General features: G+C 50.3%; 1 protein-coding gene across 1 annotated transcript in view; it reads right to left on the bottom strand.

Moving 5' to 3' along the window:
* Positions 1 to 471: 471 nt before the first annotated feature.
* PANX1 (pannexin 1) overlaps positions 472 to 26,469 on the bottom strand; it is a 51,090-nt gene continuing 25,092 nt past the window's right edge. The window contains exons 2-5 of the mRNA XM_021679081.1: positions 15,279 to 15,415; positions 3,299 to 3,525; positions 1,546 to 2,204; positions 472 to 1,015 (exon numbers count right to left, since the gene is read on the bottom strand). Of these exons, the coding sequence (XP_021534756.1) occupies positions 936 to 1,015; positions 1,546 to 2,204; positions 3,299 to 3,525; positions 15,279 to 15,415 (1,103 nt within the window). The 3' untranslated portion in view covers positions 472 to 935. The remainder of the gene's footprint in view (positions 1,016 to 1,545; positions 2,205 to 3,298; positions 3,526 to 15,278; positions 15,416 to 26,469) is intronic.

Raw genomic sequence — 26,469 nt, 5'->3', positions numbered from 1 at the left:
ATAAACCGCTAAGCTGGTCTGGTTCCAAGCACACCATATGGCAGATGTCATTTATACGTTCTGATCATAAGAAGCAAAATGTCCCCCCCCCCTTTTTTTTTTTTAAAGCATTCTGTGTTCTGTTCATTTGTTTAACATCCTGTTTCGAGTCTTTTGATCACAGAGGAAGGACCTGCAGAGAACCCCTTGGAAAACGGACTGAAATAGCCTGTTCTGTATGTCCACATTTCCCCACTGGGCTCTGTGAGAAGCACTGTTTCCTGTACAGAAGTCGCAAGTAAATGTCCCCGGGACCCTGCCTTGCTCACCACGATTCCAGGCGGAGCGGTGCGGGGGCCCGCAGCCCTCCAGAGCAGAGCCGGCGCCGCAATTTCGGTGACGAGCAGCAGGGTGTGCAGAGCCTGCGGGGACAGGAGCCTCACTGTCCCCAGTGGAGGACACGGCAAATAGCAGGTACCCCGCTGGTCAGTGAATGGTTTTCTCATGCAACAGTCATTAAGGGCACATAGGAGATTCATGTTACAATTGTATCCTGACAGGTTTATTATTATTTCACACAACAAATACAAAAAGCCTACCAAAGTCCTTGCTGGTAGCTCCGAGTCTCACTGCAGCATCTCTCCAGGAAGGTGCTTCTCTGAGGCAAACAGGGCTAAGACTCTTGCTTTGATGAGCCTTCCCATCTCCATGTGATGAGGACTCACACATGTACAGTTGCTGGGGTTGACTCATCTCCATGGTGCTGCTCATCAGGAGTTCATGAACCATTCTCCTAGAACATTCTGTGGACCATCATTTCCACTGGGGACTCAATAAGGCATGCTCAGTAGCTCTACTGAGAACCGTCTGCTGCGGACCGGCTGGGAACCTGACAGCCAATACCAATCCCATGTCACAGAAGTCACGGATCTCATGTTCAAGGGGAAAAAAAGTCATCAGCAGGAAGAATCCAGAAGTCTCTGTCGAGCATTCGTCTCTCCGTTATTTACTTTAATTTCACTGGGTTCATTTGAATCTGTCAAAACAGAAAACAAGTATTTATGACAAAAGTCACAGAGCAGGAACCGACAGCATGAACTACCTACTCTTCTATCAATCTTGTGTTCTTTGCCTTACCAGGGTTTGCTTCTTAGCCACATTTCAGGGCACAGTGAAGTTAGGTCAGGGCTACGGTTAAATCAACGAATTTGTCTTTTGAAAGAGATGGAGAACAACGGGCAAGAGGCCCAGAGGTATGGGGACAAAGCCCGCAGAATGGACAAGCATACGCGAGAATGACAGCAAGGAGGGATGCTTGGGGCAGAGACCTCGAGAGAATGACCAGGAAGAGAAGAGAGTCGGGAGAAAGCACACTTTCCTCTGGAGATCAGGGGCAGCACCCATTCTTCCCCTCGGTCTCCCAGTACTGAGGGGTTTCACCTAAGACTGCACAGGAAAATGGTTTCCTGATGAGGGGTGGGGGCAAGACTGTCGCTCACTGGTGAAGGACGGCCACAAAGGCGCTCCGTGGGCCTCCTCAGCCTCTGCCCCGAGAGTTCACCCTACCTTTGAGCTCCGTCATCGGGTCCCCCGGCTCCTCTGTCGTCATTTCCACAGGCTCCGGTCTCTTGCCATCCATGACATCCATCTTGATCGTGCCAAGGTGAGTCAGGAGGAGCATTGGGTTGATGCCCTGGCCGCTGCTTTTAATATTCTCCAGTACCTTCAGACACCTGTAAGACTTGAGCTCACTTACATTCTCCTCCAAGAAGAGGTTGTAAAGACTCAGGTCGTTGTACCCCTCCGACTTGAAATGCAGGACATCGAAAGTGGGCAGGATCTCATACACCCTGAGAACGTCTGTCTTCTGTCGGTGGGGAACGAAGAGCGTGTAGATGACCACGGGGGCCAGCAGCACATAAACCACGAGATTGATGAGGCTGAGCAACTGGAAGATGCCGACAGCGATGAGCTTGCACTGAAAGCGATCGGGGATGCTGCTGTCATTTCTCAGGATCCCGGACTTGATGTTGCAGACAAACTCGTCAGACAGCGACGAGAGGCTGAAGTAATAGCCCAGGTAGGCGCACGCGGACAGTATGATGCTGAGCGTCAGCAACCGGCAGCTGATGTACTTGATGATTAAGTTCTTACAGTTCTTCTTCGTCTTCAAGTACTGCTCCACAATCGGGTACTTGAAGTGGCTTTCAGAGATCTCCCACAAACTACAAACAACAACAACAACAACAAGGGAATAAAAAAAAAATTTAAACCCTTACGAAGATCAAATATCAAAGACGTAAACGCACAGAATAGTATCACGCTAAAAATCTCAAACACCCTTCCTCCCTCCCTACTTTACCTCTAACTTCACTGGCGTATCAGGGAATAAAATCGGGTTTAAAAAAAGAAGAAGAAAAACTACAACAGAACACTCACCCTCTTAGTATTTTAAAGAAGGTCTGGTTGGTTAAATGAGTTGTATTTGTAAGTTCTTAGAATGCCTGGCACCTAGTAAATGCTACACGTGGACTGTTCTTATTCTACTGTTTTTAAATCTGCAGTTTTCTCAGGTATGCAGAATAAAGAAGACTTTCTGGCCCAACTTGAACGCATGTGCCTCCTCCAGGCGAGGTGCGGGAGGTAGACGGCTCCGTGGGTTCGGGGCTCAGACTTAGGGCACATGGGCCTGGCTGGGGTCCCAGCCCTCCCTCTGAAAGCTGGAGGACAGTGTTTTTATGGGGGGAAGAGGGAAGCAGGAAATCAAGGCAGTTAGTTGTAATGACGTGGTGAGGGCTGAGATAAGGTACCCAGAGAAAACACAGTCTCTGGGATAGGTTATTTTAAAAATGAGAGCTAGTAATAGGATTACCCTTGTTGAGAACAGGAACCAGAGGAAGAATGTGAAAAAGACAAGGTGCTGCCTACTTATTCCCCACTTCTCTCTCGCCAGTTCTCCAAGCTCAGCAGCCCCATAACCCTCTGCGCTTCTCTGTTACGCAGTAGGTCCCAGCCAGCGAGTAGCTGGTGCTGTCACCTGTCACCCCAGCTACACCTACCTGCCCTTCAGAACACGAGACAGTGGCACTCCCCTCAACAAGGCAAAGCGTCTGGATGTGAGGACAGGTGCTGGGGCAGGCAGGTGGGATGAGACTGGGGGACAGCAGGCCTTCCTGGCTCCCACACATGTCTGCAGGTGCATGACAGCGCCCCCCACCACCTACTATAGTGGGAACCCAGGCCCAGATGGGCAGGCAGGAGGAGGGCTGAGACCTCATACCCCAAAGCCTGCCAAGATACCTGCCGGGGGCTGAGTTACCTTTGCCCCATGTTCTCAGGAAGCCCCGAAACGGGGCCGGCACCATCTCTCATGTCCTGATCATCATACATGCTCTTTGCAGCTTGAATTGAGCGGTTGTAAACCTTGTCAAGTTCTTCCATGATAAACTTCAAATCTGAGCAAAGATGAGGAGTAGCTGCAAAACGCCAGAACAGGGACGGCAGGTACAGGAGGATGGCCACCAGCAGCAGGATGTAGGGGAAAAACTGAAAAACAAGACAGCCAATCAGGGGATCCACAGACCCCTCACCTCAGGACCCTAAGGGTCCAAATGCTGCTCTCCGTTTTCTCGTTTTGAGACCAATGTGCATGCCCACGTCAAGGACGGAAATCGGGCTCATTACCTCATAACTACTTAAGGCTAAACTCACTTGCCCAGGTACGTAACCATCACTATCTTTTTTTTTGTTAATCCTCCTTAATTTGAAATAGCTGGCAACTACGTGGTGACTGACACACGGCATCTCCTCCCTAATCACAGAAGGAAACAAAAAAAATAAAATGACTTCCATGTCCTTTAGTGTAATCCCTTAATAAAATCCCAATTAAGGAACAGGTAAATGTCACAGTGGTCTCTCTGGTTTGGGGGTTAGTTTTCACTGCTGTGGTTTTAGGAGGTCACTAATGTTAGAGCTCTTTTCTTACCCTTCTCGCTACAATCTGGGGAAAATGACACAGAAATGCCAACCTCGCCCAAAACAAATGAGAAAAATTGTGGCTTCAGTGATCCAGTAATCACACTATCAAACAGCTGGCCTAAGCAGTTAAACTTCACAGAATGCAGAATGGACCATCCACACCGGGACAGACCGGAGGACTGCCCGACACCCTCACCGTACAGCTGAGCGACCTCAGGCCCAGACAAGCCAACTGCCATGGGCCACAGCCCCGCGGAGAGCATCTGGATGTGGATGTACGTGCAAAACAAACCCGAGGGGATTCCAGAGTCAGGGAAAGCAAAGAGCGCCCAGTAACCAGGGCCACCGGGCCATCGGGAAAGGCTAAACCTTAAGAGAAGGCAGAGGAGGGCGCCTGGGTGGCTCAGTTGGTTAAGCGACTGCCTTTGGCTCAGGTCATGATCCTGGAGTCCCTGGATCGAGTCCCGCATCGGGCTCCCTGCTCGTCAGGGAGTCTGCTTCTCCCTCTGACCCTCCCAACCCTCCCCCCTCTCATGTGCTCTCTCTCTCAGTCTCTCTCTCTCAAATAAATAAATAAAATCTTTAAAAAAAAAAAGGCAGAGGAAGACCATGAGCTACAGTTAGCATGGATCTGAATTTAAGTTCGGCTTCGTGTCCTTGGGTGCCGACGTCACTGAGCCTCTGACTCTCAGGTTCCCGATCTACGAAATGGTCGTGTAATAGAGCTATCATGCAGATTAAGTGGGATAATGTGTGCAAACTCTTTAGTGTGGGGCCTGGCGTGTAAAAGGCACTACAGCACCAGGCTACAACCAACGGAAGGGCTGCCTCATGGATACATCCTACCTCTAGTCCTCACAGTGACCCTGCTAAGGCCTTTATTGATGGCTTCCCTTCACAAAGGGGAAGAGGATGCCCAGAGCGTCCTCTGGCCACAGAGCACAAAGCTGGAGTGGGGGACAATATGAAGCCTGCCCTCTCTGAACCCAGAGCCATGCCTTTTCCACCACAATAACCCATAAATTATTTTTACTTCTCTGGAAAACTTCTCCCCGTCTTTGGATTGGTCTCTCCCATTTCCTCACAGTTGTAGCAGTGAGGGTCTCGAGAGGACACAGAACTCCCACCCCACACATCTCTGGGAGTGGGCAGCAGACCCAACACTGGGCTTCTCGCCGTCCAGTCAGATGTACAGAAAAGTTGCAAAGACCATACAGAGTGTTCTCGAATGACACACATCTGGTGTTCCCACTGTTAACACTTTACATTTCCATGGTCCACTTGTCAAGACCAAGAAGCCATCATTAACTCCATTTCAGACTTGCACTTGGGTTTCTCCAGTGGTCCCAGTGTTGTCTTCTTTCTGCTCAAAGATCCAATTCAGGGTCTGTCAATTGAGTTGTCATGTCTCCCTCGTCTCCTTGGTTCTGTGATAGTTTCTCAGGTCTTTCCTTGTTTTTCATGAAGAATAATATTTTTCCTAAAGATTTTAAGTAATCTCTATAGCCAACGTGGGGTATGAACTCACAACCCCGAGATCAAGAGTCGCACGCTCCACTGACCGAGCCAGCCAGGTGCCCCAAGAATAGTATCTTTAAATGTGTAAAATAATACCTAAAAGTTCACAAAAGAAGTGGATGATAATTGAGAGTTATCACATTACAAAACAAATTTATATGTGCTTATTAACACATTTATTAGGATCTGACACATGGTCTAACACCAACTTTGAAGTGGTGAAGGTCTCTGTGGCAAGATCACAGATGCCACTGACATCATTAGGGATAGTTGCCGGCATGATATGTATTTTTCAATGTTAAATTTTAGTTAGAGATGCCTCCTCCATCTGGGGTTCTGGCCCGGGATGGGCTTTCTCAAAACCATTAACCCGATTTGCAGAGGCCTGCTGCACCATGACACGCACAACAGGCTGTGATCTGATGAATTCTGGCTATGCCGTTCATAGTTGGCTACAGCGAGAAGCACCTGTTTTTTGTGCCTGTTAGCACAAAAATGTAACCGTGTGAGACAGAGTCTGTGCTCCTTCCAGAACCCTCTAAGAGAGCCAGGCATTTTCTTGGGGAACTACAGGGAGAACGCTATTTCTAATCTGGGGCTGTGGGATACCTTTACAAGTCACTTTTGTTTCAAAGCTATTTGAATTAATAGAATTTTACCTCAAACTGTTCTTCTGGATTAAAAAGTGACTGTTTACAGTCTGTGGCACTTTTTCCAACAGGCCTATGTGGTGCAATAATTAGTCCCAATGAATAGATCAGCTACAGCTCACTGTAATTGGAAAAATGAGTGTTTAAAGCTATTACACATTGGGTGTTTGCTTTCTCCTCAGATATCCTCATACCTCGATCACCTCTGTAAGGAATGCAGTTGAATAATGCCCCATTTCTCGGTTTTCTCCACAGTTAAGCCTTTTGTTTCTTTTTCATCAAAAATGAAAATGTGACTTTCAGTGACTCTGTAACAAGGTGGTATTAAAATCAATTCAACTGAGCAAAATAAATCAAACAGAGAAAGACATGTATCATATGATCTCACTGATATGAGGAATTCTTTTTTTTTTTTTTAAAGATTTTATTTATTTATTCATGAGAGACAGAGGCAGAGGGAGAAGCAGGCTCCCCGCAGAGTAGAGAGCCCGATGCGGGACTCGATCCCAGGACCCTGGGATCATGACCTGAGCCGAAGGCAGACGCTTAACCGACTAAGCCACCCAGGCGTCCCTGATATGAGGAATTCTTAATCGCAGGAAACAAACTGAGGGTTGCTGGAGTGGGGGGTGGGGTGGGAGGGATGGGGTGACTGGGTGATAGACACTGGGGAGGGTATGTGCTCTGGTAAGCGCTGTGAATTGTGCAAGACTGTTGAATCTCAGATCTGTACCTCTGAAACAAATAATGCAATATATGTTAAGAAAAAAAAAAAAAAAGCTAGCAGGAGGGGAAGAATGAAGGGGAAATCGGAGGGGTAGACGAACCATGAGAGACGATGGACTCTGAAAAACAAACAGGGTTCTAGAGGGGAGGGGGGTGGGAGGATGGGTTAGCCTGGTGGTGGGTATTGAGGAGGGCACATTCTGCATGGAGCACTGGGTGTTATGCACAATGAATCATGGAACACTACATCTAAAACTAATGATGTAATGTATGGGGATTAACATAAGAATAAAAAAAAAAGTTAAAAAAAAATCAATTCAATTGAAATAGGAATCCAAAAAAGCATTATAGTCTTTAAAATCCTTTTGTCTGCATAAGGAGCATGGGGAAATTGCCGAGCTTTAGGGATGGGAATGGCTGGATGGGAATGGCTTTGTTCATGAGCTCTGTCTGCTCCAAACGACATCTCTCAAAGCCACGGCCGCACAATCCTGTTATGCAGTTCATGTCAGCACTGAGTTCTTCCCGTGACAGCGAAGCTCCTCAAAGCAAAGTAGAACCAAAGGCAGCACAATTTCCAGTCTGTTTGCCTTAAAAGTTTGTGTTGTTTCTGGAAGGGGTTGTAGAACAATAGAACTTCCAGAAGGAAGGAAGCCTGGAGGGGCTCTGGTATAACCTCCCTCCGCATTCAAATCCCCTCTACCTCGTGGAAGGTGAAGATGGGTTCAATTTAGGACTGAACAGCTCCTTCCCTGAAATGTATGTGGTCACGGCCTATGGCATTAAATGCAGATGGGTAAATCCATTTAAAAACATCTGGGCTGGGGGCACCTGGCTGGCTCAGACAGTGGAGTGTGCCACGCTTGATCTCAGGGTTATGAGTTTGAGCCCCACATGGGGAATGGAGATTACTTAAAAAAATAAAATCTTAAAAACAAACAACCCATCAGGCCTGGGAGCAGGGCCAGGTGGGAATACCAGCTAATAATTAAATAATCAAAACATTAAAGTGATGGCCACTAAATACGTAGGTACTTAAGTCCTGAGCAATGAGAAATGTCCTTCAGAAGGTCAGGGAAGGCTTTACAACAGAGGTGACATCTGAACTAGGTCTTCAAGTACAGTGAGGCAACAAGAACATACAAGAATGCTATCCGTACATTAAGACTCCACTCAAATTTCACCTTTTCTGTGGCCCTTCGGATGCACACTTTCCTCTGCATGGAATTCCCTCTCTTTTTCTGCCCAGTGAATTCCTACACATCCAGGGCACCAAAGCAAACGAGCGAGCCCACGGTGAGGACGTAGTAAGAGCTGAGGTTGGAAGGATGTATTAGGTTGAATGGTGTCTCCCCGCCAAAACTCACGCCCAGAACCTTAGAACGTTACCTCGTTTGGAAATACACCACAGCCTGCCAGCCACCACCAGAAACGAGAAGAGAGGCACAGAGTTCTCCCTCTGAGCCCCCAGGAAGGAACCCACCGTGCTCACACCTTCATTTCCAAATCCTGGCCTCCAGAAATATGAGCGAATAAATTTCTGTTATGCCAAACCACGGAGCGGGTGGTAATTTCCTACAGGAGCCCTAGGAACCCCTGCGAAGTGTGAGCAGGAACTAATTTATGACGTCCTCGGCTTCCCACGTTATAGGCGATGGGAAGCCCCCGGTGCAGGGCATGATGACAATTAATTTGAGAGAGATTACTGCAGCCGTGGAGAAGGGAACCCAGTGGAAAGGAGAGAGACAAGGCAGGAGGTTAGGACACTATGCGCTGGGCTGAGGCAGCAGCAGGCGGGGCGGGGGTGGGGTGGGGTGGGGAGGAGACGGATGTAAGAGCCACAGAGCGCGAGGAGCAGACACTGCCCACTTGGAACTGACGGATGGAAAAGGGAAGAACAGGCTAATTCTAGGTTTCTAGCTTATGCAAGGGTGTGGGTGGTAGTATCATTAGTTGAGCTAAAGAAACAAGAAGGAACGGATTCCAAGCAGAGGGGAGTGAGGTGGAGGTGGACCCGAGGAGATGAGAGCTTGTGAATGTAAGATACCCATACTCAAGAACTCAAATCCTAGTGGAGATGTGCAGTAGGCAGCTGAAAATAAAGGGGAAAAATCTGGCTGACCTTACAATTCAGGATTTTGTAGCACACAGAGATGGTCGAAGCCAAGAATGGCTGGGCTCATCCAAGAAGAATGTGTAGGAGGGGCCAGGAGGGGCAGGGAGGGACACGGGATCCTGACCTGAGGGTCGGGCAAAAAGAGAATGCTGGAAGAGATGGGAAGTAATGGTCTGAACGCAGGAAGCAGGTAAACCAAGAACAAACTGCATCGAGGAAGTGGTATAAAAAGACACATGGATGATGTCTGCTCTTGGCCGCGTCTTGTTCAGACAGTAATCACTTTGAAGATAATCCCAAATTTAAGAAGTCTCGAGTGTAGGGCTACGCAGAAAGGCTAGTGCATCCAGGAGCAGCTTACAGAGGACAGAGAAGAAAGGTACGTACTCCATTCTACTCTGCACTCAAGGAAGACACCCGATACCTATCTCCAGGCTTCATGACTCATGACATTCGGGGAGGGTCCTGGCACGAGGAGACACCTAGGGAAGAGAGGATGGTAAGCAGAGCATTTGTGTGTGGAAGCAGAAAGAGACTCCTGACAGCAGAATCAGAACCAAGTCATGAGGAAGCAAGGACAAATGCTCCTAAAGATCTGTATGAAAATGGAACGAACTGTTCTGGGAGGCAGGGAGTTCCCTTTCAATGAATCATCTGGGAGGCCTTTAGAATTCTCCATGAGGGGCAGGCAAACTTTTTCCTGCCAAGGGCCAGACAGTAAATGTCTGTGAGCCAGAGGACCTCTGGTGCATACGTGAGAGCAGACGCAGGGAATGTGTAAAGGAATGGGCATGGCCATGTGCCACTAAAACTCTTCACAGAAATAGGTGATGGAGGGGCTGGATTTGGCTGGAGCACGGACGTTAGAGTTTGTCAGTCCCTTGGTCTGGATCCTTGTTTCCCAGAGAGTGGTCCACAGAGCAGCAACTTCAGGATCACCTGGGCAACTGCTGGGAAGAATGCAGGCCCCATCAGACCACTGAACCTAGTCTACGTCTCCACAGGGTCCCAGATGACTTAGGGGCACAAAGAGTTGGCGAAACACTGGTCTAGATGAGTGGTGCCCACAGGGGAGCCCAAGGCAAGCCAGCAGTATCAGCATCTCCTGGAGAGCTGAAGAAAACCAGACTCCTGGCCCTCAGGATCCTGAATTTTCACAAACTGCCCCCTCCACCTCCCACCCAGGGTAATGCTAAGGTTTGGAAACCTCTGGTCTGGGAGTCTCAGAGGATCCCTCCAAACTAAGTTTCAGTGAATCCACTTAAAGATTTGTCCATTCTGTTAATTTTATTTTCTTGTTCTGTGGCTTTTTTTCTTTTCAGTCAAAATCTTGCTTTCAAATAAAAATCATGCCTAGCAGCTGCCTACATTATGAACTTGAACTAATAACAGAACACTCAAAAAAAAAAAAAAAAAAAAAAGGCCCGTTATCAAAGAGTCCTAGAGCACCACCTGCCGGTCCCCCTGAGTGCACACACATTTCCACAAAAACCGTTCCTTGGCGCTACTGGAGGCCACCAGAAGTAAGTGGAGGAGGAAGAGGGAGGGAGACGTGAAAAAGTAGCGGGGAAGAAATCACAGCATTGATTATGCCAGGCCCACAAACTTCACACTGACATACACTTGAATATTCCAGTGAGTAATTTCTTTGGGGGGAGTTTGGGCCTCCTGGGTTTAAGTCTGGCGTCAGAACTGAGTTGAGAAGCATTCCCATAAACTCTGTGCCCCTAACGCCCTCACCCTGGATCTGAGCAGGACATACGAATTGCTTCATTCCCCCCACTTCCACTGCCCCAGGGGCACGCTACTGCATGAGACACGGGCGTGGGCTCTTCCTGCAGGGAACCTGCAGGCTTAGAAATAAAGAATCACTTCAACAGAATTAAGGCGAGTATCTGCCACGTCCCATGGTTGCTCCAGGAACAGCACAGGCTGCTCTGGGAACAGACAAGAGAGACCAGAGTGCGGTGCAGCTAATGTTTTGCTCGGCCAGCACCCCATTTTGGGGATCTGACTGCCTGGACGCAGGTTGTGCGGTCTACTGTCCACACAGCGGCCTCAGGGTCTTACTTCGTGTTGACCCCGCCCGGCCCCGAAAGCGATTAGACTTGGCAACAACCCACAGTCTAGAGGTTCAGAGGAAGCTTCCAGGTGGACTGGACATTTAAGCTGAGACCAGAACAGCACATTAGGAGGTCGGCGGATTAGAGGGAAGGTTTTTCAAAGGCAGGTGTGTGTGAGACAGCCAAGACACGTGAGAACTACAGGAAGTCAGGGTCCCCGAGGCCCAGGGGTAGTGGGGATGGCCTGGCGGTGAGGCTGGGGTGGGGGGGTTCGCAGGGGCCAGTGGGAGGGAGAACCGTGGTAGCCAAAATAGCTTGATTTCTAAAAGAAATCTAGACATTGTGTAGGGACATTGGAGGGTTCTGTTTAGGGAAAGGACAGTCAGGCAAGAAAAAGAGCGGGTACAGTTAGTGGGAAGGGGCAAAGGGGGAGTACGAGCGAGGGCAGCAGGAGAGCGCACGGCAGGAGTCCAGGAGAGAAACGGCACGGGCGGGGCCGGGGACCCCGCGACACAAGAGCCCGTGGGAAAGCACGACCGCTGGGCTGGGTGGCTGACACAATGGAGCAGGGAGACAACAGCAAAGCGGCCCTCAGATTTCTGGCTGAGGGAATAGGGCAGACAGTGGTGGGCACAGTGGGGCCGGGCAGGGAACATGTGCTGGAGGCACGTGCTAGGTCTTTGGGTGCACGAGCTCAGGGCGCAGCTGGGGGTCGGATCTGGAGCTCAGGAGGGGCGGGGTTTGCAGACGAAGACCCAGGTGCTAATGGCAGAGAGGAGGAAGCCAAGACAGATACCGGGTGAGGTGATCCAGGGAGAGGGGTGGCGTGAGAAAGGGAGGGGCCTAGGACAGAGCCCCGGAGGAACCACAACTTCTCAGTGATGGGCAAAGGAGGAGTTCACCAAGGAGAACCTGCCCCAGGAGTCCAGAGCGCTTCTGCAGAATGAGGGCATGGCCCACAGGACTGCACGGCTGAGAGAAGTCAAGTGGGATAAGCCCCCCCCCCGCCCCAGGGGAGAGGCAAGCATTTACGCAGCAGCATAGGAGTTGCCAGGGATGTGGGGAGAGCGCTCGGGTGGACAGATGTGCCAAAACGTGCATGAGGAGAGAGCCCGTGGGAAGGGAAGGCTGAGGATGCAGAGGACAAAGACGGGGATGCGGTGTGTCTGCAACCAGGGGGATGGGGGGTCCAGAACACAGGGGTCCAGCCATCGGTCAGGAGGGGTGGGGGCCTCTTCCATTTCTCGGAAGGGAAGGAAACTGCTGGGGCTGCCCTGGCGATGTCTGGCAGGAAGCTGGGGCTGTTCTCACGTCAGAGCTTCCATTTTCTCTGAAAGTGGCGGGGAGGGCCTCAGAGGGCAGGAGGTGGTGGTGGGGAGTGGGGTGCCCTACTGTAGTTCCAGGTAATGACGAACTCAGAGCGCGGCGGCCACGGGAGTGGAGGACACACGGAGAGGGGGGCAAAGTCCTCGGAGAGCAGACCGAGGGCCCATACCAGCTCGGCAATCGTGAGTCCATGGAATGTGGAGAGGCCAGAAGAAAACCATCAGGAAGAACTCTGTTGAGAAGGAATCCGGCAGCCCCACGCCAGGTATAGGCCCACAAGACCTGCAGGCAGGGCCTTGCACAGATCCCCGTCCTCCCGTGTTCGCGGCAGCATTCACTGCGAGAGCCGTGAGGCAGAAGCTGCCCAGGGGCCCATGGAGAGATGCGTGGACACACAAGACACAGTCAACACATGAGACAGAGTATGACTCAGCTTTAAAAAGGGAGGAAATTCTGATCATGCGATGACGTGAGCAAAACCTGAAAACATTATGCAGAGTGAAATAAGCCAGATGTAAAAGGACACATCCCATAGGAATGCAGCTACAGGAGGGCCCTGGGAGGGTGGACAGAAGACAACAGGACAGTGGGGGCCGGGAAACACAGGGAGTCAGTGTTTGACGGGTACAGAGTTTCAGTTTGGGAAGGCGAGAAAGGTCAGATGGATCTTGGCAATGGTCGCACATAACGTAACGCCGGTCAACTGCACACCTGAGAACGGCTAGGAAGGTAAGTTTTAGGTGGTGTGTATTTTATCACAATTAAGCAAAACACCAGAAGAAGAAATCGGTGTGGAAACAAAGCAGCTACAATCACAGAGTCTGGCCGGGCCAACAACGCCTCTGTTATGAAGACACCAGTCACAGTGGATTAGGGGCCCCCCCCCTACTCTGGTAGGACCTCACCTTAACTAATTCCACCTGCAAAAACCCTATTTCCACAAAAGGTCCCATTCGAGGGTACAGGTGTTAGGACATCAATACGTCTTTTAAGGGATACAATTCAACATACAACACCACCCAAAGGAAGACTCGGTTTTCTTGTACATTGGTTATTTTTTTATCGACTGCTGAAGTTACACATGAAAAACCGGACAAGAATTTGAGGCTCTGGATGAAGTTACCTGCCTCTGGAGAAGATTTATTCCTGCTGCTGGCTGGCGGCAGACTAGAGATGCTGACCATCCTCCTATCTCCTCATTCCATCAGTACTGAAATGATTCAAACCAGGACTCTAGTCCCCATAAGGGCTGGTCTCATTTAGGATCATCCCTTACTCCCCAGGAACAGACTTTCAAGCCACGGGTGTTGACCAGGGTCCTTCCAACTTAGCTGGTCCCAACTCTAATTTCTGTCCCCAGCCCTATGAATCTGGAAAGATCTCTCAGCCAAACTTCCATCCAAATAAGCTGGACTGCCACCACCAGAAAGAGAGCTCCCCAGTCTCTCACTGACACTGGAGACTGAAGGCTTGGCTGCCCCCACTGCTCCACATGGTCTCTCCTTCTCTAGTGCAGGGGGACTGGACAGCCAGGGACCTGACTCTAGTCTTACAGACAGCAACTAGTCCTGCTCCCCAGCTTGCTCTCTCTAGGTGCCCTTCACCTTACACTACAGCAAAATCCTTGAGTTTCTTCCTTCTCTAAAAGTTTCACAATCTCTACCGTCCCTGCCAGCTCTTATACTGGGTGAGCCAGATTATACATTCTTCTTCTGTGGCTCCGTTAATGCCCAGCCCGGCGACCAGTTACAACCTCCCTTCTCCTAAGAGCATCGTGACAAAGGCACGTAAGCTGTAACAGCATGGATTTCGACTCGCAAACAAGGCTGTTCAGCTTCTGGAACTATGGCCATTCATAGCATTATTGGTTGGCCTGGCTACTGAGACATGCAGAGTTGACGGGGACCCAATGGACGCTAAGGCTAAATGTCGAAGAGAAAAGCCCAACCCCGAAGAAGAAAGAAGTCATTGTAGGGCATCACTGTGCCTGATGGCATGCAAAAAATAAACTGGGGAAGAGGCCTGAGTCATAGCAAAGTCATTGGCTCTTCAGAAAACTTCAGCCTTTGGCTCTTCAGAAAATAAAATAGCATGCTTTCCTCAATGGAGGAGAAAAGCAGAAGAAACACAAATCTTCTATTTGTCTTCATGATGGACAAAAGAACCAGTGATTGAAAATAATAACAGGCTGATGCAGAGTCCTACTTCTCTGTGCACAGAGAAGACCTACTGGAGCCACTTCATTACACAGAGAACGTTCTCCTGCACAAAACTGGCCAACTCCAGCTCAAGTTCCCCACTGCCCATCCTTTCCACACCTCCACCTCCACCACTCCCCTGACACGGAGCTCCTGACTGTCTGCACCTCTCCTCTGTCGGACACAGGCGTTGCCCTCGTCGTGTGCCTCCACAGTATCTGGCCCCAGCAGAAAGCAAAGGAATCTGTCCCGGGCTGGGTTGCAGCCAACACCCCCAGAGAGAGTCATCACCAGGCTTCCTGATGTTCTAGCAACACACTGTCTAGAAGAAACTGAAGTGTATGCTGGCCCTTACTGTTCCCAAGGTACCCTGTGAGCACTGAAAAGGCAGCGGCCAAAGCTAGGTTTGAGTACTAACTCTGCCCCCGTCTAACACTGCCCACCCGGGCATCCAAAATGCACCGGGAGCCTACTCTGCGCCAGACGCTGCTGAGCAGTACGGGTAGGAAGGGGACTAAGACACAAGAGGCGCCCCCTGGTACGGAGCTAAAATCCAAAGAGTGCCTCAGCTTCCTCAGCGGCTAGTGAAGGTGCTGGACCAAGTCATGTCTGAGGTCTCTTTATGACCCGCGTGCCCACGCTGCGGGCTGGCCATGGTCTCTGGGCCCCCGTTCCCACATCTAGAGTGGACAGGTGAGATTCGCAAGCAAGCAACCCCGGTTACCTTATGCAGACACAGCGGAAGGCGTCCGGCATCGCCCTGCAAGGAGGCCTGCTGAACGGCAGCCCAACAGTACGAATCCACGAAGGCAGCCTGCCGCCAGGAGAAGGAACTTGGGGAGAAACAGCTTATCTGGGTACCTGAGAAGCAAAAACAGTGCCAAATAAATGTGAGTGCGGGGTCCGGACCCGCCCCCGCCGCCCCCCAGCCCTCCCTCCCGTGTCAGTGAAGTCATGGAGCACCACACCAGGCATAGGTCAGAGCTAAAACCCAGCGCCCAGGTTCGTATTTAGGCTATCGGAGAGACTTTCGGCCGACGCTGGCAGCTTGGGCTCAGCTGGGGAAAGCTCTGGAAAGAAGTGAAACCACCATAAAAAGAAAAAATGGCCAGGAAAAGAACCAGGGCCCAAAGCGTCGCAGGGAGACATGAACAGGGCTGCTTGAATGTGGGTGAGGACTGAGAGGAGGGAGGGGTTACAGGGCAGGGGCAGGGGAAGGAGGGTCGATCAGAAATCTGGACTAGAGGAGGAGTCCTTCAGAACAGAGAAGTCAGGGGGCGCCTGGGTGGCTCAGTCTGTTAAGCGTCTGCCTTCGGCTCAGTTCGTGGTCCCAGGGTCCTGGGATGGAGCCCCGTGTCAGGTTCCCTGCTCGGCAGAAAGCCTGCTTCTCCCTCTCCCACTTCCCCTGCTTGTGTTCCCTCTCTCGCTCTCTGACAAATAAATAAATAAAATCTTTAAAAAAAAAGAACAGAGAAGTCAGAACTTCGAGCCTGATGAGGGGAAGGCCAAAGGAACATCTGGTGGTAAGTCACCGGATGGCAAATCAGCAGTTTTCTGTCTCCTCCAAGAAAAAAGGCGGCATGGGCGAAAGCACAGGCCAAGCGGGAGCGTGCAGACCCGCAGACAGGGGCACGGGTGTGGGGTGGGCCGGGGGAAGGCGCGCGGGAGCGTGAGCTCGGCAGGTGCAGGGGACCTGCGGCTCAGGCCCAGAGCAGCCACGCCGTCTTCTGTACCCCGCACGGCCGGACAGATGCTAAGGGCTTGGGCTCTGGTGCTGGTTCTATTCAAACCCAACCCTGCCACTCACAGCTGGGTGACCTCAGGTCACTCCACCTTCCGAAGCCAAGGCTCTCCAAGTGGACACTGGCGTCCCCGTCTGCCTTCTCAGTACACTGCCTGGTTCCCAGTAGTCGCTCAGTAAGTACTACATTCTTCTGTATGAAGTAACTAGCAGGTGCTGTGATTGCTTGGGAGAGTGGGGGCATGCCCACCCTAGACAGAGGGGAAAGGGATGGCAGGAAGGCACTCAGGTGGACTTCCCTAGCCTCTGGGACAGAAAAAGCCCCAAAGGGTCAGCTCCCTCTGGGGAGGAGGTGGGATTTATACTTGTGGCAGGACAGGGCAGTAACGGGGATGTTGTCCAGGGAGCAGATTCTTGTGGTGGCGGAGGTACAATGGGCCCAGAGCACCCCCCTGCATCGGAGACTTCTATGCCCGCGGACATCAAGAAAAGACTTCTCGGCAAGAGCCCTTAGAGGAGATGGCTATGAAAAGTCACATGCCATCCGAAAATGTCCAATAATAGGGTAAGTTCTTGCCATCTAGGAATGGCTTAAACATGAGTTGGGGGTAGATCATGGATTTCCAGGACCTCTCAATTCTCGTATCCCATTAAACTTGAGTTCTTGCATTTTATAAAAATAGGCTAGTCAGAACAGCACCGAGCCACCAGGCTAACTTCACAAAGCTCTTGCGTTAGCATGACTTTGCTAAATGCTGCCCAGGCGGTCCCACCCACCCAGGCTTACTGAGCACAGCACAGACACACAGGAGGGAGAAACAGGCCCGGGGTTAGACATGGATGAGTGGCCCAGAGAAGAGTATCCAAGTGCTTTCTCACGAAAATGGACAGCGCTAGTAGGATTTCATGAAAATCTGTCTGGCCTGTATATCCTTTAGGTATAGTCCTCACTGTGCACATAGCCAACACATCATAACATTCTTTCTATAGGAAAATGTGCTGCCAAGTCCTGTCTTGGGACCTCCAAAACCTCCCCCAAGGCACTGGTGGGAAGTGCCAGAGCATAAATAACTAAACTTTTTACATCAAAGCTTTTGCAAAAGAGGAAAAAAGAAAATATAATTGAGTCTAGAGAGATGGAAACTGGGGCAGCGCTGAGCTCAAAAGTAAATGTTCTTCATCTGGAATGGAAGGTCAAAAGAAAAGACAACAGACAACCAATATTCACGGAACACTAAGCAGCCCTTAACTCATTGCCTCATTTCAACCTCACAGCTAAATCAGAGAGAGAGGGAGAAAATGAGATCTTCTCTTCCTTTTACCCTGGATGAAACCAAAGCACAAAGTAACCCCTACCCAAGCTAGTAACTGGTAACGGCAGAATTTTGATCCCTCAGTCTCTTAAAACACTCCTCTCTAGGCCAGTTGCTGCAGCGAGGGCACACTGGGGAGGTCCCAGGAGCCAGGGTCTATCAGAAAGGAGGTGGTTTGAGCAAGGGGTCCCTCCAAGTGACCAGGAGGGGCAGAGCTTCCTGGGAAGAGTCAAGGACAAATCCAGGAAAGGAAACAGATCAAGCCCCGAGGGGTACTTCCAGGCCAGAAATGAGAAACCAAGTTAGTCCAGAGCCAGGAAGCAGCAGGAGCCAAACTGGTGGGAGTGGAGAAGGGCAGAGCACGAGGGTGCGGGGGCCGCCACGAGCTGGGCTGTGCAGTCCTGCACCTCCACTGGCGGGGACTAGCCCAGCCTGGCTTCCAGGCACACCTGGCAGGTGCTCAGCTGTTGCCGGAGCCTAGGACGCTCGAGACCTGGGCCATCCTGACTCACCTCTCCAAACATACTTCCACCACCTCTATCTCATTTAGTCTTCAAAATGATATTGGGAAATAAGTAAGGTGCTTTGCATATTTTCCTAGCGGTCTCCAGTACAGAAAGCTTCCAGGTTCTCCCTCTTCCTCTGTTTTAAACTGTTTGCCAGATTATTCATCCTAAAAGCCCAGTTCTGGTCTTCACACTCTCTTCGCTCAACATTTTTTTGCTGGTTCCCGCTGCCCAGGGTACAAATCCAAACTGATGCTCCAATCCAACCCAATTATTGCTGTGGCTTGCACAGGCCTGATTTGTTCCTAAAATCTGTGCCTTTCCTCACACTAGTCCCTCTGCACGGGGGGCCCTCTGTTCCATACTTGTTTGTTAAGTTAATGCCCCATCCACACTGTCCACTGCCATGGGCCATCTTTCAAAGCCCAGCTCAGATGTCACCCTGTCCATGAAGCTTCCCCCGACGGAGCGACCCAAGCACTTTAAAGCCATCAGAGACATGCAGATAATCACCTCTGACCAGACTGTATAAACATGCACATGTGTCTTATGCCCTCCAGTCGTATCTCAACTCTCGGCCAGCAGGACGGACACACGTACACACACACACACTGTCTTTATGGCTCTCTCAACCTCACACAGCACCCTGTATCAAACAAGCGACACCCGTCTGTAGCTTTCAACGGTTCGGACAACTGTCATAAGTACTGTCTCAATCAAGCATCCCGGTAAGACAGCACCGCCCCACTGGACAGTTGAGCAAATGGAGCCCGCAGCTGGCCCGCAGCCGACCCGCATCTATCCCGCAGCGATCCCGCAGCCGACCCACAGCGGACCCGCAGCGATCCCGCAGCCGACCCACAGGCACCTCCCACGCTCCTCCCGCTCCGCTCGGCTGTGCCGGGTGATGGCCGGATGAGCGCTCTGATTTCTGGGGAGTAGCTTTAGTGAGACATGAACTGCCTTCACACTGTACAGAAAGCAAGAAATGAGTTTCAGATTTACACCGGGAACAACAAAGAAGCATACCTTTGGACTTGCTGAGAGCGCAGAGGGAGCTGTGGGCTTTACATTTATGCGTCCGGCCAGATGCGGTGAAAGACTGCGGGGAGGGAATGTGTGCTCACGTGCCCCGTGAACGTGCACAACACCTGCTAAGTGAGGGTCCCACGCCACCGACATCTCCCTGTCCGTTCACCCTCCGGCCCTAGCCTGGAGCCCAGGGGCAGGTCACACAGGCCCCGGTGTGGCAGCCCTGGTGGCCCTCGGCCCAGCTTACCCCTGCGCCCGCGGCCGCGGCACAAGCAGCTGGTGGAGAACTCGAGAGCAGAGCCGCCTGAGCGGGAACCGGAGCGGGGAGGGCAGGCCAGCCGCCAGCCCCTTCTCCAGCACCAACACCAGCTGCACCTGCTCTGGCCTCATTTTCCTACTGCCTTTCTCTCTTTTCATGGCTTTCTGTTCATTTTTTTTTTTTTTAAATGAGAGAGAGCACGAGAGGGAAGAGGGCCAGAGGGAGAAGCAGACACCCCGCTGAGCGGGGAGCCCGATGTGGGACTCGATCCTGGGAGTCCAGGATCATGATCTGAGCCGAAGGCAGTCGCTTAACCAACTGAGCCACCCAGGCGCCCGCTTTCTGTTCATTTTTATGCGTTACTAACCTCCAGCTGCTTAGGAGGCCTGAGTTCTGCGCAAGCCGCAGGCCCACTTCTGACGGCCAGACACATCCACCCTCCCTGGGCGCTGCGCGGGGTGGGGTTAGCTGTCCGGCCCTGCGGCTTCGCACCACGGGCGAGCGCCCCGCACCAGCCCCGCGGCTTCACGCCGCGGGCGAGCAAGCCAAGCCGTCCGCCTCTGCAGCTTCACGCCAAGGGCGAGCTCTCCGCGCCGGCCCCGCGGCTTCACGCCACAGGCGACTGTCGGGTAGCATCGGAAGCAGGCCTCCTGACAAGTTAAGGAAACTCATGCAAACCTCAGGTTTAACAAAATAAAAACAGAAACAGAAAGATCTAGTTAACTGGCTAGGAGGACTTTCGAGGAACCTTGGAATGGAAGATTCTAAGCTGAAGGAACCAACACACTGAAGTGACTGAAGGGGCAGCGGAAGGCGGGCAAAGGCAACGACCCCTTGCTGTGCACTTCTACCCCGCTCTTCCAGAGGAGCAAAGTGAGGCACTGGGATCTCGTGGCTAGGGGGTTGCAGGGCTGGGATCTCTACCCAAGTCTCCATCTTTACCTTCCAAATACAAGAAAGAGGAGACAAAAAGCACTGGCTATGGAAGAAAGTGGGTCAGAGATGGCAGAACGAGAAGGAAGCGGCCAGGAGTTTCTGTGAGGGAAACAGTAAATCCTGGGGTGCTTATCCTGGGAGGCACAAAAAAAAAAAAGAGTGTAATAATGATTAAATAAATTATAATCTTAGTATCTATATAGCATTTTAAAAATTTGCGAAATATTTCTATTTTGCAAACGAAAAATGAGTTCTAATTCACTTTAATGTAAATTATACACACACACAACTCACATGTACACACATGCAGATATGGGGATCCAGGTAGATCATAATACAACCTATAAAGCACTGAATTTGAATGTTCTGGCTAGATTTTAAGGTTGCCAAAAAACCCTGAGAACTATTATAAACTCTTGAGTTCAGTGAGAATAATCACAGAAAGAGGACCGTGAATGTGTGGAAAGAAAGAGATGGGTAGTGGTCAGCTCTTAAAAATAAACACAGAACAGTAAACAAGCACAAGAACGAAATCAGGTCTGACTCTGTTTAAAGTATCTTTCACTCCAGTATAAGACTTGGATGAGCCAAAGGACCTGTCCCAGAGGGTCATTTCCTGCGAAATACCCACAGCTCCCAAGCATGATAAAATTCAGTAAGATTGCAAGGATCTTAGAATAGCATCTCTTTCTTAAAAAGAACCAAATTCCTCCCCTTTTGCCTCTCCAGGAGACATCAACCCAAAGCCATCTCTAGCTTCAGACAGCAAATACGTACATTCTGGAAGTCCCAAATGGTCTACTAGCACCTTCATTTGCAGGCACTGACCCCAAGGCACATATATATTTCAAACCAGTGTGAAAATGTAAGAATGTCTATAGCCCACACTGACAAAAAAAAAGGGGGGGGTGGCACTGAATTGAAACAACAGTTTTCCCTTAAACCAAATTAATTCACCAGGTCTCTGTTTTCCACACCCCAAACCGACTTTTTTTTTTTTTTTTAAAGAGAGGGAGGTGGGGCAGAAGAGGCAGAGGGAGAGGGAGAGAGAGAATCCCAAGCAGGCCCCATGCCCAGTGAAGAGCCTGACATGCGGCTCGCGCTCATGACCCCAAGACCATGACCTGAGCCAAAATCAAGAGTCGGACGCTTAACCAACTGAGCCACCCAGGCATGCCCCAAACCGGGCTTTTAAAGAGAACCCAACCAGGGCTAACATCAGCTAAGACAGGCATAATCAAGTGCCGTCTTGTAAATGAGTTCCGAGTCCCAAGGTACTTCACTACCCATCCCTGCAGTACAGAGCCAATGGTTTTCCCCCTTGGGACCCAACCAATTAGACAAAGGCCCCATTGGTGCACGACGCCCTCACTAAATGGACCGGAAGAATAGCCGGTACCTACCGACCTGTGGGCCAGGCTGGGTGACCCCTAGACCGCACAAAGGGAACACACGACCTAGCTGGTGAGCCTCAGACGAATGGAACCTACAAGGCTGCTTTCATTCAGTCCAGCATTGATGGCGTAAACAGCATAACAGAATCCAGCTTGCTAAGTGCAGCAGCAGCAGGAGAAAAGGAAGCTGGTCTCAGACCCCAGCTGCACGGAACCATGGGGCCTGATTACACCCAGAAGAAAAGACTGGAGAACTAAGTAGTGGTCTGAGCAGTTTCTTTCCTGTGGTGGAGAACCCAGAAAGTCTACACCACAGGAAAGAACAGCTTGTATAAACCTGGCGTAAAACCTGATGACTATCCAGTGAATAAAATTTCTGTGACCTGGGTACCAGGGCAAAAAAGGCACAAAAAGAACTCAATGTCCTAGGAAAGAGGCAAAATAGTACTTAGTATATGTAAATGTTATTTTATTTTTAAAAATTTTAACATCTGAGATTAACTCAAATATACAGAAAATTATAGAAAATAATATAACAGTCACCCCCCCCTTTTTTAAATTAAGCATTTTATTTTTTTTCAGACCTACAGAGAAATTACAGGAATTTTACAATGATGTTCAACCATAAAAAGGAAGGAATTTCTGCCATGTTTCACATGGATGGAACTTGAGGGCATTCTGGTAAGTGACATAAGTCGGACAGAGAAAGACAAATACTGTATGATCTCACTCAGATGTTTTATCTAGTAAACTAGAAACAGAGAACAGTTTGGTAGTTGCCAGAGGTAGAACATGGGGGTGGGGTACATGAAATGGGTGAAGATCGTCAAAGGGTACAAACTTCTGGCTATAAGATAAATAAGTTCTGGGGATGTAATATATAGCACAGTGACTATAGTTAAAACTACAATACTGTATTATATACTTAAAAGCTGCTAATTGCAAACAGATCTTAAAAGTTCTCATCACAAGAAAAAAGACTATGTGGGGTGATGGGTGTTAACTAAACTTACTGTGGTAATTATTTTACAATATATAAGTCTGTGAAATCATTATGTGGTGTACCTTAAATTTATACAATGTTACAGGTCAGGTATAGCTCAGTACAACTGGAAAAATGACATAAAATCTGTAAACACCATAAAATACAGTATCAGCATAAAAAAAAGAACATTACAGTGAAATCACAAATACTCACCCACTGTCAACATTCTGCCACATGTTCTCTCTATACATGTACACCTAATACATACATCTCTTTTTCTTCTTGAACTGCTTGTGAGTAAGTTGCAGCGGTTATGACCCTTTCTCTCAGAAGTGTGTATCTTTTAAGAACAAAACATTCCTATATGAGCCAGCGCAATTATTGATTTTTTTTTTTTTAAAGATGCAATACTGGGGCCCCTGGGTGGCTCAGTCGGTTAAGCGTCTGCCTTCAGCTCAGGTCATGATCCCAGGGTCCTGGGATCGAGCCCCACATCGGGCTCCCTGCTCAGCGGGGAGCCTGCTTCTCCCTCTCCCTCTGCCTGCCACTCCCCCTGCCTGTGTGCTCACTCTCTCTGTGTGTCAAAAAAATAAATAAAATCTTTAAAGATGCAATACTGCTATTGGTATTCGGATTTTCCCAACTCTCCTTTAGAGCAATTCTCCCCCCTCCAATCGGGCTCCAGTCCTGCACCAGACGCCATGCATTCAGATGTCACGTGTCTTTAGTCACCTTTCACCTCATCTGGAAGCGTTCCACAATCTTTCTCTGTCATCTGCAGCCCCTACGGGTTCTGTGTGAGGCTCCCCTGATTTCTGTCCATCTGATTGTCCGTGCTCCGACCAGCTTCTGCATGACAGGCAGGACTCCCCCAGGAGGGCGCGGGTCCTCTGCAGGACACCCGGGGAGGCACTTAGCATCGGTTTCCTCCAGGGCCAGTGATGTCACATACGACAGCTACTTGCTCGAGCTGCTCTCAGGGCTCTTTCTCCCCGAGACAGAAGTTGTCTGTGTGGAGATCTCGGACTGTGGAAGTATTCGGTTCCCCAGCAAGCTTTTACCCAGTGGTGAATCAGACACTTCCATGGTGGGTGCAAAATGAAGGGTTTCCAACTTCATCCTTCCCTCTGCGTGTGTTAGTCAGCATTGTACTGGAAAGAGGAACTTCCCCTTCCCCCAATTTATGTTTTTTAGTACTAAGATGTGCTCATACAGTCTTATGTTTTTCAATATTTTGTCATCTGTTGCTCTTACTCATTTTGATGCACAAACCGTTTCCGACCCGCGCCATGCCCGTGGTTTCTGAGCACTCTGCACTTCGTGGCATGGATGTTCTGGGCTCCTCTTGTACTTTCCCTGCCCCAGCCCTGCCACTGGCCATGTCTTCAGGGAGGAGCCCTTGGTTCCTTTTAGTAGGTAATACGATTCCTAAACCCAGGATATGGATGCAAGATGGGCTCACTGCTCCTAGCTGCCTTCAGCAGACACGGCGAGGAAACGTGTGTGTGTGTGTGTGTGTGTGTGTGTGTGTGTGTGTGAAACAGAGTTTATACTGAACATTCAAATTCCAATTTAACACCGCTGGCCTTCCCCCAGTCCGTATTTGTGTCTTCTATCTTTTACAGTGAGACCCCCTAGATTCCAAATATACCAAAATATACTCATTTTCTCAATCCTAAAATTCACACTGAATAATTGCAGAATTTTTAAAGCAAACATATCTTCTGATTTTCCTTTTAAGAGGTTTACTCTGGATGCTGTGTCCAAAACTGCCCATCCAGGGTCAAAAACAGAAGCAGACACTGGTCAGGAGTCTAGGAGACAGTATGAAGAAACAGTCACAGCACACATCGGCCTCAAGTCTCTTCTGCTATTACCTCCAGGGCCCAGCCTGGTCCCGGCCAAAGGCATTGGGTCTGTGAAATGAAGAGCAATGTAAAAGGCTAGATGGAAGGCAGAAAAAGAAATCAACACAAACGTCTCTGCTATAATGCTATCGATATGTTAAAAAAGAATATTAGTGCTCTACAAAATCACACAAAATCTGTACCTAGAGCACTAACCAAACAGCAACAATCCTGATAAAAACACACTAGGTGTGATGACAGGATATATAAGGAAGGCTGCTGAGTTATGTACACAAGAATAAAAAGCAAAATGCACAAAGTCCAGAGAGAACTGCCTGACAGCACTTTGAAAACACAGCACGTGGCCAATGGAGCCAGGAGGAAGAGCCTGGGGCGAATGGGCATCATGTACACGCCAAGGCATTAAGAACCGATGTGACTCCCTGTTACACTGGTATTCCCCTGTGTGCTGATCACATATAAGCTCATTTCCATCACAGAATTGCCTACTAAAGGAGAACAGGAGTCATTTATTAAACACTGTGATCAAATAGGAATTAGAAGCTCTTGTTCAATCCAATAAAAGAGCCTATGGGCTAGTTATCATTTAGTCCCATCTGTCCGATGCAGAAATAAGGCTAAGAGTAACTTCCCAAGTCAGACAGCTAATACTTGGTATAGGGGCAACACAAGCCCACGTGTGTGGCCCTACTCCTTCCCCAGCATGACGCGAGCCTGCGAACGAGAGAGCAGGGAGGAGAGAGGGTGGAGGCACGGGGAGTGGAGAGGACAGGTGCAATACCAGGCCAGCCAACGACACAAGGGGAAGCAGGGAAGTGCCAGCCTCAATCTCCCCAGCAGCCTGGGCCTGAGCTCCAAGTTCATGAGAAAGTGTATTAAAAAACCACAGGGCCGGGCGGAGCAAGATGGCGGAGAAGTAGGAGACCTGGATTTCGTCTGGTCTCAGAAATTCAGCTGGATAGGGATCAAACCATTCTGAACACCTACAAACTCAACAGGAGGTCGAAGAAAAGAAGAGCAACAACTCTCTGAACAGAAAAGCGACCACTTTCTGGAAGGTAGGACGTGCGGAGAAGTGAATCCGAGGCGATATTTGGGAGGATAGATAGCGGGGGAGGGGCCTCCATCGGCCGCTTCTGGCAAGTGATAGAGCTGCAGAGCACAAAATCGGAACTTTTAGAAGTCGGCTCCGCTGAGGGACGTCGCTCTGGTGGCTAAGTGGGGGGTGGAACCTTCGCAGGACAGTGTGGTCTCAGGACCCTCGGGGTCACAGAAAGACCGGGGGTGACTGAGTGCGGCCGAGCTCCCAGGTATCGGAGAGGGGAAGCCTGCTGCAGAGACGGAGCCCAGGCGCGGGCTCCCAGCTCGGGGTTGCCATAAACCGTGATCCGCAGCACAGTCAGGCCACTGCTCCTCCAGCAGGGACCCAACAAGCGGCAGATCCGGGGAGACTCCCCTTCCTTCCCCAGGAGGAGCCGCGCGGGAGTGCACCGCAGGGATCTGCTGGGTTTGGAGACTCTGCACAGGGTTGGGTGTCAGAGATAGAAACGCTCGGGCACAGGACGGGTGAGCACAGAGTGCGGCCGGAGACCGGGGAGACGGGAGTGACTGACGGCTTTTCTCTGGGGGCTCACTGAGGAGCGGGGCCCTGAGTTCTCGGCTCCTCTGGGGCGGAGATTGGGAGGCCGCCACCTTCACTCTCGTCCTACAAAGCTGTACGGAAAGCTTGCAGGGAACAAAAGCTCCGGAGAACAAACCCGAGCAGATGACTTAGCCGGAACGGGCAAGGGTGGGGCAATTCCACCTCCGGCAAAGACATTTGGGAACCACGGCAACAGGCCCCTCCCCCAGAAGATCAGCGAGAGCAGCCAGCCAAGACCA

Source organism: Neomonachus schauinslandi, chromosome 11, assembly GCF_002201575.2.
Source record: "Neomonachus schauinslandi chromosome 11, ASM220157v2, whole genome shotgun sequence".
Classification (NCBI taxonomy): domain Eukaryota; kingdom Metazoa; phylum Chordata; class Mammalia; order Carnivora; family Phocidae; genus Neomonachus; species Neomonachus schauinslandi.
Note: the sequence above shows the minus strand (reverse complement) of the source record. Positions and strands in the feature narration are given on the sequence as shown.